The sequence below is a fragment of the Hydractinia symbiolongicarpus genome, chromosome 8, assembly GCF_029227915.1.
Source record: "Hydractinia symbiolongicarpus strain clone_291-10 chromosome 8, HSymV2.1, whole genome shotgun sequence".
Classification (NCBI taxonomy): Eukaryota; Metazoa; Cnidaria; class Hydrozoa; order Anthoathecata; family Hydractiniidae; genus Hydractinia; species Hydractinia symbiolongicarpus.
In genome coordinates, this window is record NC_079882.1 from 26699916 (window position 1) to 26718043 (window position 18128).

The 18128-nt window shown below is 33.5% G+C and overlaps 1 protein-coding gene across 3 annotated transcripts; it reads left to right on the plus strand.

Moving 5' to 3' along the window:
- The first annotated feature begins 7 nt into the window (after positions 1–7).
- On the plus strand, positions 8–17958 carry LOC130655378 (aminopeptidase O-like). Of its 3 annotated transcripts, XM_057458128.1 has the most exons (24): positions 8–346; positions 484–613; positions 780–961; positions 1063–1150; positions 1242–1343; positions 2448–2494; positions 2645–2806; positions 3836–4111; positions 4192–4669; positions 5123–5909; positions 5997–6181; positions 7059–7350; positions 7485–7671; positions 7754–7901; positions 8127–8242; positions 8396–8503; positions 8650–8690; positions 8837–8891; positions 9790–9843; positions 9910–10005; positions 10756–10869; positions 11894–11931; positions 12018–12066; positions 17739–17958. In XM_057458128.1, the coding sequence occupies exons 1-24, from the start codon at positions 344–346 to the stop codon at positions 17880–17882; spliced, it is 3882 nt and encodes a 1293-aa protein (XP_057314111.1). In that variant the 5' UTR covers positions 8–343; the 3' UTR covers positions 17883–17958. The 3 variants fall into 3 exon arrangements, with proteins under 3 accessions (XP_057314111.1, XP_057314112.1, XP_057314113.1); XM_057458130.1 differs by lacking the exons at positions 8–346; positions 484–613; positions 1063–1150 and having other exon boundaries at positions 823–961; XM_057458129.1 differs by lacking the exons at positions 9790–9843; positions 9910–10005; positions 10756–10869; ... (1 more) ...; positions 12018–12066; positions 17739–17958 and adding an exon at positions 9029–9730.
- The last annotated feature ends 170 nt before the right edge of the window (positions 17959–18128 follow it).

Genomic DNA, 18128 nt, shown 5'->3' on the forward strand with positions numbered 1-18128 from the left:
AAATGTGTGGTAGTTAAGTTTGAAAGTCAATCTTTTACCAGATTCGTTAAGAACAATGTACATTGTAAAAATTTGTTAATTATTATGACTATTATTATAGTAATTCCATAATTTGATGCAAAAAATATTTCAGTTTGCCAAATAATCAGAGCTGTGCCACTCTGTACTTCTGTGAATAACAATTTAACATCAATCACAACATTGTCTTATGTGTATAGATAAAACTCTACTGAGAGAAGACTTCTTTTACTTAAATGTGAAAATATATCTATGTTGTCCTCTTTGGTGGTTAACATGATTTCATTGAGGGAAGGGTCACTCTATAAGGAACAACATCATAAAAATGGTAAGTACACGCTATCTATATTGGATTCACTGTGGTTTACTGAAAAAACTTTACAATACTTTTACTTGCACTGTAGTTTATTTGTCAAATACGCATCTATCACACATCCTCTATTCCAAAAATGATTGCTTTGTTAGGCAGCAGTTTTGGAGAAATATGAAAGTACAATATTTTTATGTGAGACAACTGAAGATGGAAGATACATTCGTTGTGATTTTAATCAGTGCAAAACTCACAGCAGGAATAAAAACAATGTCAACATTCCAGGTAATTTGCCCATTGCATAAAACGTTTGCATGTCTAAGAAGCACCAGGCTTTGATTATATAGGTCTGCTAAGTTTATATGCTAAAGTGAAATACCAAAGGAGGTGGAGGTCCCATAAGAAAGATGCTGTACGTAAACACTGAACTGAACAAACGGTTTGCTTCTAGTGGACTACTGGTTGATCAACACTGAGAAGAATGTGAGCATACTAGAGAAACATGTTGGCAAAGAGATTTATGAATTTATTGAATTGCATGAGACTGAAATTTCAAGCTACCAGAAGGAGTGGTACGAAGTAAATGCAGATCTGCTGGATTGTAGTTCCATTCCTCTCAAGAACTATGAGAAAGTAAGCATTTTTGAGCCTTTTAATTTTGTTTACAAAAGAGTTTTTCTTCGTTTTTCTCCTGAAAAAGCATCTTATTAGATGAAGTTCTTTTCTTTTTATAGCTTCTCATAGTATTTAATTTAAGAGATCCGCAGTCCAGTTTTGGAAAATGGATTAATGCTTTTTTGGATGCTTGTAAAAATTTAAATGGTTGGTTTCTCGGCTCTTTTTACTCTTTTCTATTTTATTGTTTAAAAATGTGTCTTGTTTTGACATTATTAAAATATTTTTTATACTTTAGGTATACCAGTTAACTATACTTGCATTACATTGTCTTTTTCTTCAAGACGAGAATTATTCTTAAATATTGAAAAACTGAAAACCCTATACAACAAAAACAACGGTAAGAATTGAGTTTTAATCAAGGACAATTGATTTTTTAGGTTTGTGTGTCCTTGTGTTTATTGGGTTAGTGTGTCCATGTGTACCAGCCTTTGTTCTTTTCAGTCCAATTTTTTTCTTATCTTGTATTATTTGACTTTAGAACGTAACAATTAGTATAAATGACAACCACCTTATAATTCTAACTGTATTCTGATTTCTTACATTGGAGTCTCAATTTTTTTAGAATATTCCATGTCAGTGTTGTGGAATTTTCTCAGGCACTCAAACCAAAGATCAAAATTGGCTCAAATGCTTAACAAATGAAAAATAAAACGTTTATATTACCAAAATTATCACTAACAAATTGCAGGTGTGACTTACTACCCAGAAGGTCAACTTTCCTATGACCTTACAAGAACTGCAAGCTAAATTTCTAAATTTGAGGAACAAATTAGGAATCATGTTAATGCACTTCCACCATCTTGATAATTTATTTACAATCAAATGTGTTCAACTGTTATTATATTTGAGAGCTGAAATTGAAGAAATAATGAAACCTACTCAAAGTCAGAACATTTTTTCTTTTAAAAAGAGTATGAAGAAGGACATTTGATCAGATTTTCTACCATCTCAGAAAACCTTCAATTCACCGGAGTATTTTTTAAAAAGGACCTGAAATTAGATTTTTACATAATATTAAATATATTAATTTATTGCTCATAATTGTAATTTGGTTATGTTTGGATTTAATTTTACAATGTTGAATATGACTTGCTTCTATGACATCATCAGATATGCTGTCATAAATTAGAGAAATAAATATTAACTTTATTAATAGCAAAAATGTGCACACTGTACACCAGAATTATATCCTGTGTAAATTGCACAACGGTTCTTTGACAAGAGGAATTCTTTTCAAAAACTGTCCTACTAATGAGTAAAAATATTTCTCTAATCCAGTTATAAATTTTTGTCGAAAAAAGAATTGTCAAAAAATTTTTATGATTTGGTAAAAATTTAGCCCTTCTGATTATTTTGTTAGCTAAAACTACGTCGTACCAAAAAAAAAAATGACCTACTTATGTTGTTTTATAAACATTGAGTTAAATATTTATTTATGTAGGAGACATCATGGTCGTACTTAGTTGTCATTCTAGTTCACAAGGGCAGGTAGATTTGGTTTTTTGTTTGCTAAGTAATAGTAAATGGAACTGGGTAGGTTAACTTTGTTAAAGTTTCCGTTTTCCGTCAAAAGCACTGCTGTTTTTGCAAATCCTTGTCTTAATGTCTTTATTTTATGTTGTTGTTTTTCGTGTGTAGGTTTTCTCATGTACCCCAACTGCTATCAGCAAAGCATATAACTTTGAAGAATTTTGTTCAATTCATGATTTTGTCCAAGCATGTCAGGATGTATTAAAGGAAAGATTGAAAGTGATCCACTTGTCTTCATGTTTTGCTATGAAATTGAACAGCTCGCACAAAGTTAGTTCAGTATATTTATTTTTCACAGTTATAATACACCTTTCCAAAATCTCATAAATTATAATAATTATGACGTCATCCAAAATCTTATGGTTCTATGCTCTTCAAATGTGGATATTTAGATAGAATATCAAATTATCATGACAAAACAGAAGTTTTTGAGCAATAATAAATTCTGGGTAAATTTTATATAGATTTAAAAAAAATAATTATTTTAAAAATGAGGCTATTCTTAGAAAGCTCTGCTATATGAAGGGTTTGACCGTAACTTTCAGGTCGAAATTAAGGTACTTAACGAACAGAAATATTTACGAAATTAGGTAACTTGTTCTACCTTTTGCTAAGGAACTTAGGGACAAGAATCAATTTTAGTATCGACCCTGCACAATTAAGAAATTTGGGATGAAAATTAGTACTAAATGTTAGTTACCTTGAACAGAAAACAATTTCTCCAGTCAAATAATCCAAGTGAAAACAAACAATTAATTAACTCTCAATAACACCACTATTAATATCATTAACACGACGATTAGCAATTAACAATGTTCTCCAATGTAACCATTAAACAATATCACTGGTATAACTCAAGCTCCTCCACAGCTATGATTTGTTATTACTTTAATTAGTTAATATCTTGTCTAAAGGGAAAAGTATCACGAGAAAGGTCTATTTGTAATCTTTAATTTCTATTTAAACATAAAACGTGTATACAATTACATGCCTGTGTGCAAAAACGACTTCGCTTTAAACCTCCCTTTTTAATTTCATACTTACTTAGCTTTTATTTGTGATCAACCTTGATTTCAATAATGCGCATCTTTCTGATTTTTTCAATGTTCAAACAATAACTTTAATAATTATTTTGTCTTGAACAAGTATTCAAAAAGCGTGCGGTGGGAACTTTGTGAGCATCTGCAAAACGTTTTTTCTTAATGGAACTGCCATGGATTTATAAATTCTAAAGCTAATAAGTCTCAGTTTCCCTATTGTATATCTGTTTATTCTTATGTAGTTTTATTCTTCTTACAGGACTGGCCAGTTGATTATTCTTGGTTGAAGACCAGTTTGACTTGCATTCTTTCGGGTAGTGCTAAAGAAGTTTATGAAACTGGTTCACAAACTGCAGATTTATTTCTAATGCTGAATTCAATGTTATCAAATTCCAATCTTTCTTTGCAATACAAGCAGGTTTTACATACCGCTTGTTATGTGGCTTTTCCAGATTTAGCTCTTGAAATGGGTTTGTGTACAGTAGCTGGCGACGTTGTAGATTCCATGATGGAAAATCCTGACCAGGAAGACCAAGTATGTTCTTTCGCAGTACTAACTGCAGATTTTTTTTCTTTCTCTAGATTTATTACTTTTGTCCTTTCTTTGATGTTTAGGTCACCAAACCTTGTGTGGTCAATTCTTCAGTTCATTTGCTTCTCATCTATAGCAATGAGAGTTTACCTCTCAAAGATGCCATAATCAGTAATTTGCAGACCAGATTATGTGCAGACCTTAAATCTCTAATAACTGTTAAAAACATTAGTGAAAGCGATAATCAGCCTTTTCTTAAGGATGAAACAACATGCAAAGCAAATGAAATCTTTATTGTTTTATTGGAAGAGAAAGTTAATAGAATCACATTGAATTCTTTGACAAAATGGCTGAAAACTGCTCAAAATGTTTCTGTGTATGGTCTACACTTCGTGCATGTCAAGCATTTAAATGTTTTAAAAGAAATGTTGAGGGAGTTAAATCTAACAGCCACAGGTTTTGTGTTTGAGAAGGAAGTTATGTTCAAAGATTTGTGTCCTGTGTTGTTGTACTTAATCCATTTATCTCTTGGTGAGAATGGAATTAGAGTAACTCCGACAGGTGAGAAGAATAACTCTCCGGTGATCTAATAACGTGTTAGTATTTAATATCAATAATTTATCCAGATTGAATGTTAATCTGGAAACTTTTAAATACTCCTAAGAAATTCCGAGTATACGCAGATTATTTGCACGTTATTTTTTGAACACTAATTCTTTTGAAGTTTTGTAATCTTTGCAGATTTTCTTTTTTCTACCGTTTTGGTGTTAGGAATTATTGAATTATTATATTGGAGTATTGAATTATTTGAGCAAACCGGTAAACTTATACGCATCAAGTTTATTAGTACATTTAGATAGAGAAAATAAAAATTAATGTTTTTATTGAACATAAAACTTGCCCTATCAAAAACATTGTACTGAGTATATGGGAAAAAAGAGAAACAGAAAAAACACCAAGAAGAAAAATTATTTAAATATTGAGCTTCATAATTTCTTTGTGTTATGTTTATAGCCATTGGTTGCAGTAGATGGTCTCTAAAAGAGGTATTTCAAGAAGTGTCAGACGTTTTAAGTGGCCTATCAAGCAAATGCAACTACATGCTACTCTCAGAATCAAGTAAACCTCACAACACATGCAGTGAAAAAATGAATGAAGATGTGCCTGTGAACAGTCTTGATCAAAACAATGATCACACACCTTTCCTTGAACATACTGCATGTAATGAAATAGATAAAGAACATTTACCTCATAAAAATCCCCTTAAATCAGTTGATGTTTTAACACCATCAATAAAAGATGTTCCATTAATGGCGAATGTGAAAGAAGTACTTATTGAGCATTACGTACTAAACTTGGGTGTGAACTTTGCAGAACGATATATTAATGGAGATATTCTATTGTTTGTTAAACCGGCAACGAAAGAAGCTAATGAAAGAAACTTTCAAATGTGCCTAGATTGCACTTTGATTGATATCATTTCAGTTGAAGAGGTTATTCTTCCAGATAATTTTAAGCTTCACTTTCACAACCAAACATGCTGCTGTGGCTCAAAAGGTGATACAAAAGATTCAGTCATGTGCGAAAGCTGTTTATTTCTACACAAATTTCATCAAAACAAAACAGACAGGTCTTACACCAATTTGAGTTTTCAGAAGTTATCATATGCGACGTACGGTTGGTGTATTAGGGTTTGGACTGAGAATCAAGCAAGTAAACATTGGCCGAGTTGTGTTCATATTAAGTACCGCACGAATCCAAATGGACCGTCCTTGATGTGGTGTACTGATCAAGATGGAAAGTATGATATTTTAAATCCATGTGCCGACATTCTATGATTTTGGTTCATTACATTCTAACGTTTTATGGTGTGCATTTTTTATTTTAGTCCAGCCTGCTTTACCCCTGGTGCTTACCTTAACAACAGAACCATGATGCCGTGTCAAGAACCACCTGTAGCTGTGGCAACATGGCAGGCTACAGTGAAAGTTCCGAGAGGTTTTTCAGTTTTGTCTAGTGGTGAAGCAGTCACATGCATGATAAAAAATAAACACGAAACCTCTGTCAAGGAAGGTAAGATTCTCCTACGTTTTGTCAAAATCATTGTCAAATACTTTGTACACAGCTAGTGAGTTGGTAGGGTATTCGCTTCTAGGATTACGAAAGGATGTCGGTAGAAATCTTTATTGCGTCAACAAAGGCCTAATGGTTTAATTAAGGGTGTTTGCTGACCTTGAAATCAAACTATAGCACTGGACATAATATTTAGGAATTTGTCCGTTGTTTCTCTATTTCTCGAAATCAGCCAGTAAGCTGAAAAGTTTTACTTTCGCAGGGGTGTAGGCTAAGTAACCAACGTCGAAAATGCGCCGACTGCGCTTTCTATAATGGCCGCATTATGCAAAACTCTGCTCCACGACCCGGGAAGATCCAAAATATTGTGGAATTGGGGCGTGTTGACGTAAACAAAAATTACCACCCTTTTATAATTTTAGATTTAACCAATTAACCTAACATTCTAAGTTCGATTAACATTGACGACAAGTTCGCAGTGCGTGTTACTCAGAAAGGCACAGCGTTTATAATTGTTCGTGGTTGCGATCTGTAAACTTTCACCCTGTTCCCAATATTTTTTCCGGGGTTGTAGGTGACTTTGAAAACTTTGAATATCCATCAATTTCCAGAGAAAAGCTTTAACTTATAAATGTATTCGAAGCCATTTCTGTCTAAATGATACGTTGTCTCGTAGTAACCCTTTTCTCTGGAGGAGCCGATATGTTTAGAGATACCCTTTTTTGAATTTTTTTTTTTGGTATAAAGTTTATAAAAATATTTGATTGGAACATGAGGATTGTCTAAGGATACCACTGTCTGAGCACTCTGTGTCTGAAAAAAGATTTTTTCACATGTCTATTGCATTTCCATATTTTTTTTTAAAATTTATATTTAGACGTTTATTACTTTGAAATGTCGATTCCCCTTCCAAATTCGACGTTAGCTTTTGCATTTGGTAAATTTGCAAAGAGCTCATCCACACTCACTGTTTCAACAGCACCAAATGGTAAACCAATCACCATTTCGTTGTACGCACCGCAGTCGAAGATAAACCAGTTTGAAGAAGAATATTTGAGTCTGGCGTCAAAACACGTTTGTTATACTTGTCAGCTACTTGGGGAGTACCCTTTTTCTCGACTTGATCTAGTGATTATGCCGAGATCGTTTGCATGCATGGGGTTAGCGAGGTAAAGGTGTTTTTTACCCCTAAGAAAAAATTTAGATTAGTCGTAACTCTTCCGATTTTATGCCACTAATGTTTTTTTAAATCATGATTTTTAAACGACTTAGGTATATTTAATTTATATTTTTATATTTTTAGTCCAAATTTGATTTTTCTTTCCCAATCTGTATTATGTGGCGACGCGAGTATGTCATCGCGAATAGCGCACGAGATATCTCATGCGTGGTTTGGACTGCTCATCGGGATACAAGATTGGACAGAGGAGTGGTTAAGTGAAGGATTCGCTACGTTTTTGGAAGAAAGGATACAAGCTTATGTCAATAAAGTAAGAAAAATTTCACCAAAGGAAAGAAACTATTTGGTTAAAGTTTTAAACTATTTTGTTAAAATCGTTTTTTTTATTGTAGTATTCGCCACAAGAATTTGCTATGCATCACGAGTTATTAGCTCTACTAAAATTAAAGACATTAGACTCAGAGTTGGAAGTCACTGAAGACGATAATTTAAAGTTAATGAGACCGAAGAAATTAAAAAGAGGGAGCAACAATTTGACTGGTTGGTTTCTTTTGTGTTTTCAACTAATACTGTGGAAAACTGCTCGTTTCAAACATCGTCTAAATCATAGTAGAGATTATACCAAATGTAATTATTTTTTGTAATAAATCGTTGAGATTTCTGCTAGAACATTAGGACAAATTAAGAAGGTATTCAGCGTGGATTTCTTCATAAAAAATAACTATTTAAAAAAATATTTAAAAATTTCGACATTTACTTTTTTAGCAATTGAAGCTGTTGATAAAAGTTTAGAGAATACCACTTCTGACGTCACTCCTCACATTGTTGTTCCCAATGCTGCTGTAGCGTCCAAGAAGTGGTCACAAATTCATTACTTGAAGGTGAGTTTTTTCTTTTACTCATATGTTAGATGTTGTAGTAAAGAAAGTATTTTCCTCATGAATTAAAGTATAAATTTTTTTACCGTGGACAATTTTACTGTTTACAAGGATTAAATTAGGTTTTATAAACATAATTTTAATTTTTTGCATTAGGGATATTTCCTTCTTCATCATCTGGCAACCATGGTTGGTTATGAAGCGTTTGATATCTTCTTGAAGAAGTATGTTGACAATTATCAGGGAAGGCTCGTCACTTCGGAGGTACCCTTTTTTCATTTTATTTTGTAGACAGTTTTTAATAGTAAACTAGGCGAAATTTAAAAAAAATTCAGAATTCTAATGCCTTAATTCGGAAAGGGTAATTTAAGCCAATGTCCCGCCATCTACCTTGTTTTTTTATTTTTTAGATTTTCTTCGAGTTTTTCATTGGCTATTTTAACTTATCCAGGTAACTATAAGTCACACTTGATTTTACGCTTGTTTGAATCTCCCCGCAGAGGATTTATCTCCTGCATGTTGCTTCTATTTTGTAGTTAATAAGAGACGACGAATAAACATTTTTTTGACGTTAGGTTAAATGACAATTGTTTTTAGCGAGTTAAAAGAACAGTTATCAAAAGATTGGTTGGAGAGTTCTTCTTTACCATTTGTAAGGAATTATTTCTACATTATTAAGTATAGTGGACTCTCGATATAGCAAACCCCAATATAGTGGACATCTCGACATAACGAACCAAAGCCCCTTAGCGTTAGGAAACTCTTATAATTCTTTTTTATGTAACGAAGCCCTGATATAGTGAACCAAACGAAATCACAAAACCTTGATATAACGAACTCAAGGGACTAAATGTAGCAGAAACTCGGCAATATTTTCAAAGTTTGGTGCATCATCCGTATCAATATTATGTAAACAAAACAGTACAATGTCATCCAAATCGAACAGTTCGAATCATGGAAACATTGGTAGAGCCTGCAAATAAAAAAATCCAAATTTTGAACTTTCAGATACCATCTTGTTAATAATGTTTTCATCAGGTATATCCACTTTATAGGAAATGCTTACGCAATGAAGCAAGTGTTAGAACAACTGATGTCTAAGAGATAATTTGCTAGATTTATGGAGACGTTGCATTGTGTAATGTAAACGGAAAAATTTACAAATGCTACTGTGATTTTTATTTTTTTTATTATCCGGCATAACGAACTATTGATATAACGAACTTTGCTTCGGTTCCCTTCTTGGTTCGCTATACAGAGACTTTACTGTAAGCGGCGCGCTTTCAGCTATTTTTGATCTGAAGTGTGTTTATCTGTTTGGAGAATCCCAGTTGCTTGTTATTATTATTGCTGCCACTTTAACCCTATTATAGTGGGTTTTTTTAGCCCGTGGTTATAAAGTACCCGCGTCTAAAAAAAGGGGTGTAGCAGGCGCACGTTTTTTAAGGAAGGGAGATTTTTTGTAGTCATCTTTCACTTTGGACAATTTTCTCCTTTGGTTAGATTCTTTGTTTGCGCTTTTATGTATTTCATTAGATATTTTTATTTAGACGCCAACTTGCAACGCAGAAGAAAACGTCTTAATAAAACTTGTTAATGAAGAAGTAAGCAATCACACTATGAAAATACTTTTACCATAATTCTCGATTTATTTATCGTTTATCTTTTAGTGTCAGTTTTGGAAGACCAACAACGTAGCTAATAAAAGATGTAGATCTCGTGGCGTGAAAAGAAAACGGGATGTGTTCAAACAACGACCCGCCCTGGTAATTTTTTATACGAGTAATATTACAAATAAATCACTGCTCGTGATTTAGATGATAGCAGAATTTTTAAAGAAAGTTTCAGCATTCCCTCCCATGTATGGCAAAAGTTTTGGAACTTTTGTTATTAACAGGGTGTCGACTTGGTGAGGAATTGCCAGGGAATTTCCGATTTTTGTCAAAATATCACAAAAAAAGTCAGAAATATCAGAAATGATATGTCAGAAACATGTTGATACTTTAGGTTTAAAGGTATTGGCAAATATTAAATTTCAGGTCTGTTCTTAAAGTATCTATTAAGTTTTTACAGTCTGTTTTTTCGATTGAATTAGATTTGCATTTATAGGGGAATCCAGGGTTTTGAAACGTATTAAGTTTCAGTGGATACCGTGGGTTGGAAAATGTCATTGCATAAAAAAGTTTCTTTGAAATCATTGCATGAAAAATGTTGCAAATAGTTTTTCAGTTTGTATTCGCCGTCTCACTCATTGACACTAATCATCAGCTTTATTTTACGGAATATATAAAAATTATCTATCGGCCCAAATTTTGCTTGATAACGTGGGGGAAATTTGAGCCGGACGAATAACCAGGACCGGCGAAAGTTTAGGCTTGGCCTAGAAACACACGTCAGAAAACTTGCGACTCGAGATTTCACTAAGGGGGTCATTGCCATATCAAAAATTAATAGCTCCGCGATTTGAAGACATAGTGAAAAAGTTTTGTTTATAAGTGTTGAAACTTTTCTTATAGAATGCAAATCAAGTTGTACTGCTGTTGGAAAAGCTGTTGAGCATTGAGAATATTCTACCCCAAACATTAACTCAATTGAATCACGTGTACCACTTAGATAGCTGCAATGCTGAGGTTCGTTGGTAATGTTGTGTATACAAACATGCTCTGTCAACTTCCATCCTTAAATTTTTTAGTCTTCATTCTGGGTGATGAAATACAGCGCTCATATATTATGTGAACAGTGTGTACCTTTCTCCACAGAAGTAGATCGATAAAGTGACAAAAGATCTTTTGCTTATGTTGATACCCACTTTGAATCATTTTTTAAATTTTATTCTTAACAATAAACACACCACAACACCTGTTTGCGATAAGACTTTGACGACGAAAATTGTTCTTTATTGTTCGACGAAAATTTTCAATGAATTACTTCAATGATTTTTGTTGAAAACTGGTTTTAAAATTTAATTTAGAAACGTCATTGCGAGAGTTAAATAACTATAAAGTTTTCAAGCACTAATTAAATTAATAACAGAAACTTAAAAATAAACTTAAATTATTTATCGGTCCAAATTTTTTGTTGGCCTTAACAGGCCACTTAATTTAGGCTGACAAAGTATGAGCTGATCAGGTAAATTATTGCATATTTGAGACGGTGCTTGTTAGAAGGTCGCTTATTAAATTGTTTTTGCAGTCATTATTTTTATTTCTCTATTTTCACAAACAATAGACCTATTTTTTTAAACCTAACATCTCAGCCTAATATTTTTATAAAGCATATTCTAAGAAGAGCTTAAGAAGTAAACGTTAAATTGAATAAATACAGTAGTTAAAAAGTCTCTATTATAATAGCCATATTTGTGTGTTCAAAAGAGTTGCCGCGTCCTGTTACGAAAACACGAAATGCCATATATAAAGGACGGGCGATAAAGGACGGGCGACCCTGTGGATTTTTCCACGGGTAACACTAGTATGTGTATAATTTGTTAAGTCATTTCATCATTTGATCTTTGATGTTATTAACCTTGATGTCAAAGCAGGTAAAATTAATTACACTCGTTTCGCTTCAACAAAACAAGACCGCGGAAACAGAAACCTTTTATTGTTGTTGTTAGTGTATTGCAAATTTGTGACCTTCTATCCTTCCTTGTCTTAGATTAGACATAGGTGGTGCGAACTCATCGTTAAAAATGGGTAAGCTATATTTTAATTTTTTGTTCACGCTGACTCAGCACTTCTATTTTTGCATGTCAGTATATATACATTGTATACGTTTTTAGTTACGCTAGCAAATACGAACAAGTGCGTCGTTATCTCGTAGAAGATCAGGTATAGAATGCTTAAACCTCAATGATACTAATTTTCGCAGGAACTACAATCCCTGTTATGTTCATGCCAAATGCTGATTTTCGGTTATTTCTCGAAGTTTGTAGAGTCACAATTCCATTCGCTGGAAACATGCTGATGCACAGCAAACTAAAAGTTTTTATAAATAGTCATCTTCATTAGCAATAAATTCATATTTTCTAAAATGTATCTACAATGCCCTATTAAAATTAAAGCGAGAACTTATAAAATAAAAACAAGAAGCCCTGGGGGCTCTAAGAATTTCCGCTCGCTACCAAAATATTTCATAACAACCTGCTAATTCGTTGTGTTATATCGTGCCAGACATTCGAAGAGGTTTGGTGCATGAAGCTCTGAAGATAAAGCACACAGGTGACATTATATCTTACAACAAACGCAAACAAAATGAAACGTGTCATAAACTCACATTTTAAAAGAAATTGCTAACAAAAAAATACAGCCTAACATTCATGGTTGAAAGTCTTGCGATTGAAACGTTTATGGAATAAACGACATTTAGTTGACAAAAAATCAAAATTTTGATGTGACCATTTTCAGCACACTTTTTTTATTAACTGTGACAATTTTTGTTAAAAATAAAGCAGTTTTAATTTTTGGACAAATTTTGGCCTGAAATTACATTTAGGTGGCAAAAAAACAAACTTTTGTATCATTATCATTTTCAGCAAACAACTTTATTTGTTTACTGTGTCAAATTTTGTTGAAAATAAAGTAGTTTTAATTTTTGGACCAAATTTGGCCTATAATGACATTTAGGTAACAAGAAAACAAAATTTTCATGTCACCATTATGTTCATCATACTTTTTTGTTAACTGTGCCAAATTTTGTCGATAAAAAATACCAATTTTGGCCTGAAACGTCATTTAGATGACTTCCAAGTACTAATAATAATAATAATAATAATAATAATAATAATAATAAATATTTAAAGTGGCTAGCCCAGAAAATCACAAAAACCTATAGTTAGTGGATTGTTTCCACTGGGGGCCACTAGAACAAAAAAGAAACAAAAAATGATAAACCTTAGACTGCCTCAGCTCAATCAAACATAGTAACATTTATAATCTGTGAAAATTGAAAAGAAAAAGAATAAAAAACAAAAATTAAAAAATTCAAAAGTGATCTCCATTAGAATTTGCCAAATACATTAGAGATGGAAGTCTTAAACGAAAGCAGACTTCCATCACAGGTCACTTGGTCTGGAAGATTATTCCACACTTTTGCAGCTCTAAATGGGAAGGCTTTTTTGCCAAATTCCGTGTTGACCAAGGGAAGTGTGAACCTGTTTTTTGAAGCTCCTCTTGTTTGATGATTATGACAGTTTTTTGTCAAAAGGAATTTTGAGCGCATGTAATCAGGAGCAATGTGATTCATGGCTTTGAAAACTAATATGGCATCGTTTTTGATGAGTAAATTATTCATTGAATATTCCCTCTCTTTCCCAAGAAAGGTACGGACACATTTTAATCGTTTTTCTAGTTTTCCCAATCTACCTTGGGTGGCACAAGCCCATGCCGAGGAGCAGTAGTTGAAATATGGCATGACAAGTGCATTAATTAAAAGGTTTTTTGTGTGAGGTGTTAAACAGGATGCAATGGTTCTAATTTTAGAATATTTAATTAGTATTTTTCTATTTATGTCATTAATGTGCTTTTCCCATTGCATTTTTTGATCAAATGTTACCCCAAGATATTTAACTTTTTCGCTCCTCTTCAAAGGAATACCCATATAGTTGATAGTTTTGTTCTCAACTTTTTTTAACTGGCTGTGGTTGCCGAAAAAGATTGTTTCAGTTTTGTCCGTATTAATAGTCATTTTGTTATTATTCAGCCAGAGGTCGACTTGCGAAAGTTCTAACTCGACCTGGGAGACAAGGGTATCCAAGTTTTTATGAGACGAAATAATTATTGTATCATCCGCATATAGATGGTGGTAGTTTGAATTGATGACAGATTTTAAGTCATCAATATACAAAAGAAAGAGCAGGGGCCCCAACACAGATCCCTGCGGCACCCCAAAAGCGTCTTCATGAAGCAGATCTGATCCTGTGTCGTTTACAAGAGTCAGCTGCATTCGGTCCGTTAAGTAGGACTCGAACCAGTCAAAGGCAGCATCTCTGATGCCAAAACACCATAGTTTTTTTAACAAAATTTTATGATCAACAGTGTCAAAAGCTTTTTTAAGGTCAATGAGCACAGCACAAACAAAGTTATGTTGGTCGAGCTCAGTAAGAATAAAATCAGAGACATCGACTACTGCAGTTTCTGTGGAAAAGAGTTTTCGAAATCCGGACTGTCTGTCATTCAGGAAGTTGTGCTCAGAAATAAAATGAGACATTTGCTCATGCACTAACTTTTCAAAAATTTTCATAGGAATTGGCAAAATGGAGATAGGCCGATAATTAGTAGGATCTGTTTTATTGCCACTTTTAAAAATAGGCGAGACCCTTTTAGTCTTCCAACATTTAGGTACATAACCAGTAAATAAAGATTTGTTGAAAAGACTTGATAAATAAATACTTAAAACTGACGAACCTGCTTTTAGCAGTCGTGAACCAATTCCGTCCAAGCCTGTAGCTTTATTAAGTTTTAGTGATCTAATTATTTTTTCGACACTTTTGGTCTCAATACGAGCCCACCGAAAATCGTGTCCGCTAACAGGTGGATTAACATTAGTAGTGTCAGAAGAAAATTTAGAGGCTAGTTTGGCACCAACACTGACAAAAAATGAATTGAATGTGTTGGAAATTTCTTTTGGGTGAGAAGTTTCTGTACCATCGTTTTGGACTACTCGTTTTATCGAGGTAGTATTGCCTGACTTATCCGGAACCAGTTTTTTTAGGGTTTTCCAAAGTTGTTTTGGCCGTTTTTGAAAGTCCTGCAAAACGTCATTATAGTACTCGTTTTTGAGTCGATTTTTGAGACCTATTACCTGGTTCCTTTTTTGTTTGAAAGCTTCCCAGTCTATGATGGATTTTGTTTTTGATGCTTTCCGTTTCAAGAAGTCTCTTTCTTTGATGGCTATTATTAATTCATCAGTGACCCATGCCTCAACACGGCCAGAAAATCTATGTGTTTTGAAAGGGGCATGTTTGTCAGCCACTGTTTTAACATTTTTATTCAGTTTCTCACATGCTTTATCAAGGTCATCATAATTATTAAAATATGACCAGTCTAAATTCCTGAGGTCCTTCAGAAAAGCCTCTTCACTGAAGTTCTTGTAGCTACGAACCTTGCATGTTTTAGGTTCAAATTTTGGCCTTTTGAATTTTCTGATCACATAAACTAAATTGTGATCACTGATGCCTAAATCCATGACACCAGTTTTAGAAATACAAGAACTGTTAGAAAGTATCAAGTCTATAAGAGTGCTACTATTTTCAGTAACACGAGTTGGCTCCGTAATATGTTGTTTTAGGAAAAGAGTGGAGCATAATTCCTTTATTTTGGAGGAAAGAGCATATTTTGAAAGCATGTTACAGTTAAAATCTCCCAAGATAAAAACTTCTTTCTCTTCTGGGAGCTTGTTAAAACACTGTTTAAAATGAGTACACAGGTTTTCGGTACTCTGCAAATCACTACCTCCAGGTGGCCTGTAAACCCCACACACGTAAATAGGTTTAGTTTTTTTCAGGCACACTTTCACCCATAGTGATTCAACATTTTCAAAGTAAAGGTGTTTCAAAAGGTGGCTATCCAAGTTTTCATTAACAAAAATTAGAACACCCCCACCTCGTCTATTCCGATCATTCCATTATATTCCTATAAACATAGCCATACTTAGGGAGCTTGGGTACGAAGTTTGTGACGTTGCAATTGACCATTTGGGACAGGGTTAGTTAGTCAGTTATACCAATACTATCCTCCTCTCAGAGGAACGTAAAATCCCAGGGTCGATTTTTTCTCAAAAAATGCTCCGAAAGAAAAAAACGACGGTTTTAAAGAATTTCCTACGCCTTCGGGCGCGGAAATTGAACTGGTACTGTGATATCTTGGGCCTCCACAAATACGAATCAAGGATATTCTTTGAAAGAACACTTAATGATGTGTGAAACTTTTTTCGAACTTGCAAATACCGATACAAAAGGTCCAGACATTTTTCTTTGCTCCCAAATTACGATATGCAACTTTCTCAACCATTAAAATTTTTCGTACTTTTGATTTCCAAACAATTTAATTTCAAAACGTTCACATAATATTTAAAAAAAGATGTTTTTGAACAAGTTATTTTCATGCGTATCCGATGAAGTGAGTCAGCCATCTTGAACAAATAATTCTGCGTAAAGCGGCAAACATCAAAGACGTTTTGACGTCATTAGGTTGGCAAAAATGAAATTTTTGAAGAAGACTCATAGGATGGTTGGATTTAATTGGCTCAACCGAAATTTATTTGCTAGAATTATATGTAAAACTTTAATTGATGCGGAGTCTTTTCATTATTTCAAGTAGCGCCCCACCATGCAACCACGTCAAAATTAAATCTGTAGCAAGTTTAAACCTTGCCAATACGACGGAGGTGTAACTGAAGGGAGGAAAACACAACTTTTGAAGTTATTTATTATTTTTTTTTTTTTACGACAGATATATATGCAAAATAAATGTGTTTGATTCATTACTAATATGTTTGAACTTTAGATTATCTTCAATGACAATTCGAATTAAGGCTGAGTTCATTTGTTACAAAAGTCGATGTAGCGCTTTCTTTCAGCACTGTTATGTGTCGCCCTAAAAAAAACTTCCTGTTTGTGCGATCGCACACCAAGAGATTTTGCAGATGTAAGCAAACAATTGCTTTATAAGGCGAAAAAACACTTTCAAGTATATGACGTGTTTTGCAGCAGCAGATTTTAATTATCAATACAACAGCTAACTATTGAGTATTTTATTTTTCTATATTTTTAAAATCAAATAATTTTTCTCGTCTTATATGCGAGGTTATAAATTTTAATGTTTCATTCTGATGTCTGGCGGAAAGGAAGTAAACATAAAAGCAATATAGCACTAACACCACTCCACAATGGATTTTTTTAATCTTCCGCAGCTTAATTTTACAGAAAATGGATATAATATTAAAAATTACCAGTTGCAATGTTTTTCTTACTTTGTATTATGCAAGACTTCGACCTGAAAACGAGGCTCGTTAGCTCAAGGCTTTATCGTGAGTTTATGACCAGTGTATTAGCATGTGCAAAAAAAATCAGTTCATAGATAAAACATAAATGGGTTGCTTGGAACTTTCTATCTTTCGAGAATCTTACGTCACATCAAAAAAATGACAACGCTTCATCCTTTTTAAGTGTAACCTTGTCCCAAGGACCTGTTTGCTTTTTATATTTGGACGGCCTGAACAAGTATAAAAAGCCTAACAGGTCCTGGGGACGAGGTTGGTGTGACCTGATAAGTTTATTTAAAACAGGAGAAAAAATTTACTACTTTTTTCAGGGTTTTTTCTTTGTTATGAGTCACTGGGAATTACAAAGAAACTCAATTATACACCTCAAAAACAGAGAAATCATTTTTCTCCAACGGCATTTGTCGACGCCTTAAAACTGTCTTGACTCAGAATTTGGACCAAACTCGTCGCGCTGAACCGAGTCCCGTCGACTATATAATTTTTTTTTAATTTTCTTAAGGGTATGGGTATCTATTTGTTCGGAGAATTAATGATATCAGAAAACTCGAAGCAACGTCAGTTAGCTGAAGATACGTACGGATACATAGAGAACGAAATGGATTGCAGTACGAAGGAAACAGTTCGGGAAATCATATACGGTTGAACGGATGCCACAATTTGTTGAAGACTGCTAATTTATATCTGTAATTAATCAAACATTACACAATGTTTACAGTGACTACGCGTTTTTTTCATAAAATTACACACTTTTTTGAAAGCAAAGTAATGGTTTAGATTCTTCAAAAACGACGAGCTTAGGCCAAAACGTTTACGAGTCATCTTTTTTTTAAAAGTAGACATATCCTCGGGTTCATATAAAAAACTTGATATGGGCTGATGGACAGCCTGA

Coding starts and splice junctions, on each gene's coding strand:
- LOC130655378 (XM_057458128.1), top strand. Junction 2,807..3,835: donor AATTGAACAGCTCGCACAAA/GTTAGTTCAGTA, acceptor TTCTTCTTACAG/GACTGGCCAGTTGATTATTC. Junction 5,910..5,996: donor TGTACTGATCAAGATGGAAA/GTATGATATTTT, acceptor TTTTTATTTTAG/TCCAGCCTGCTTTACCCCTG.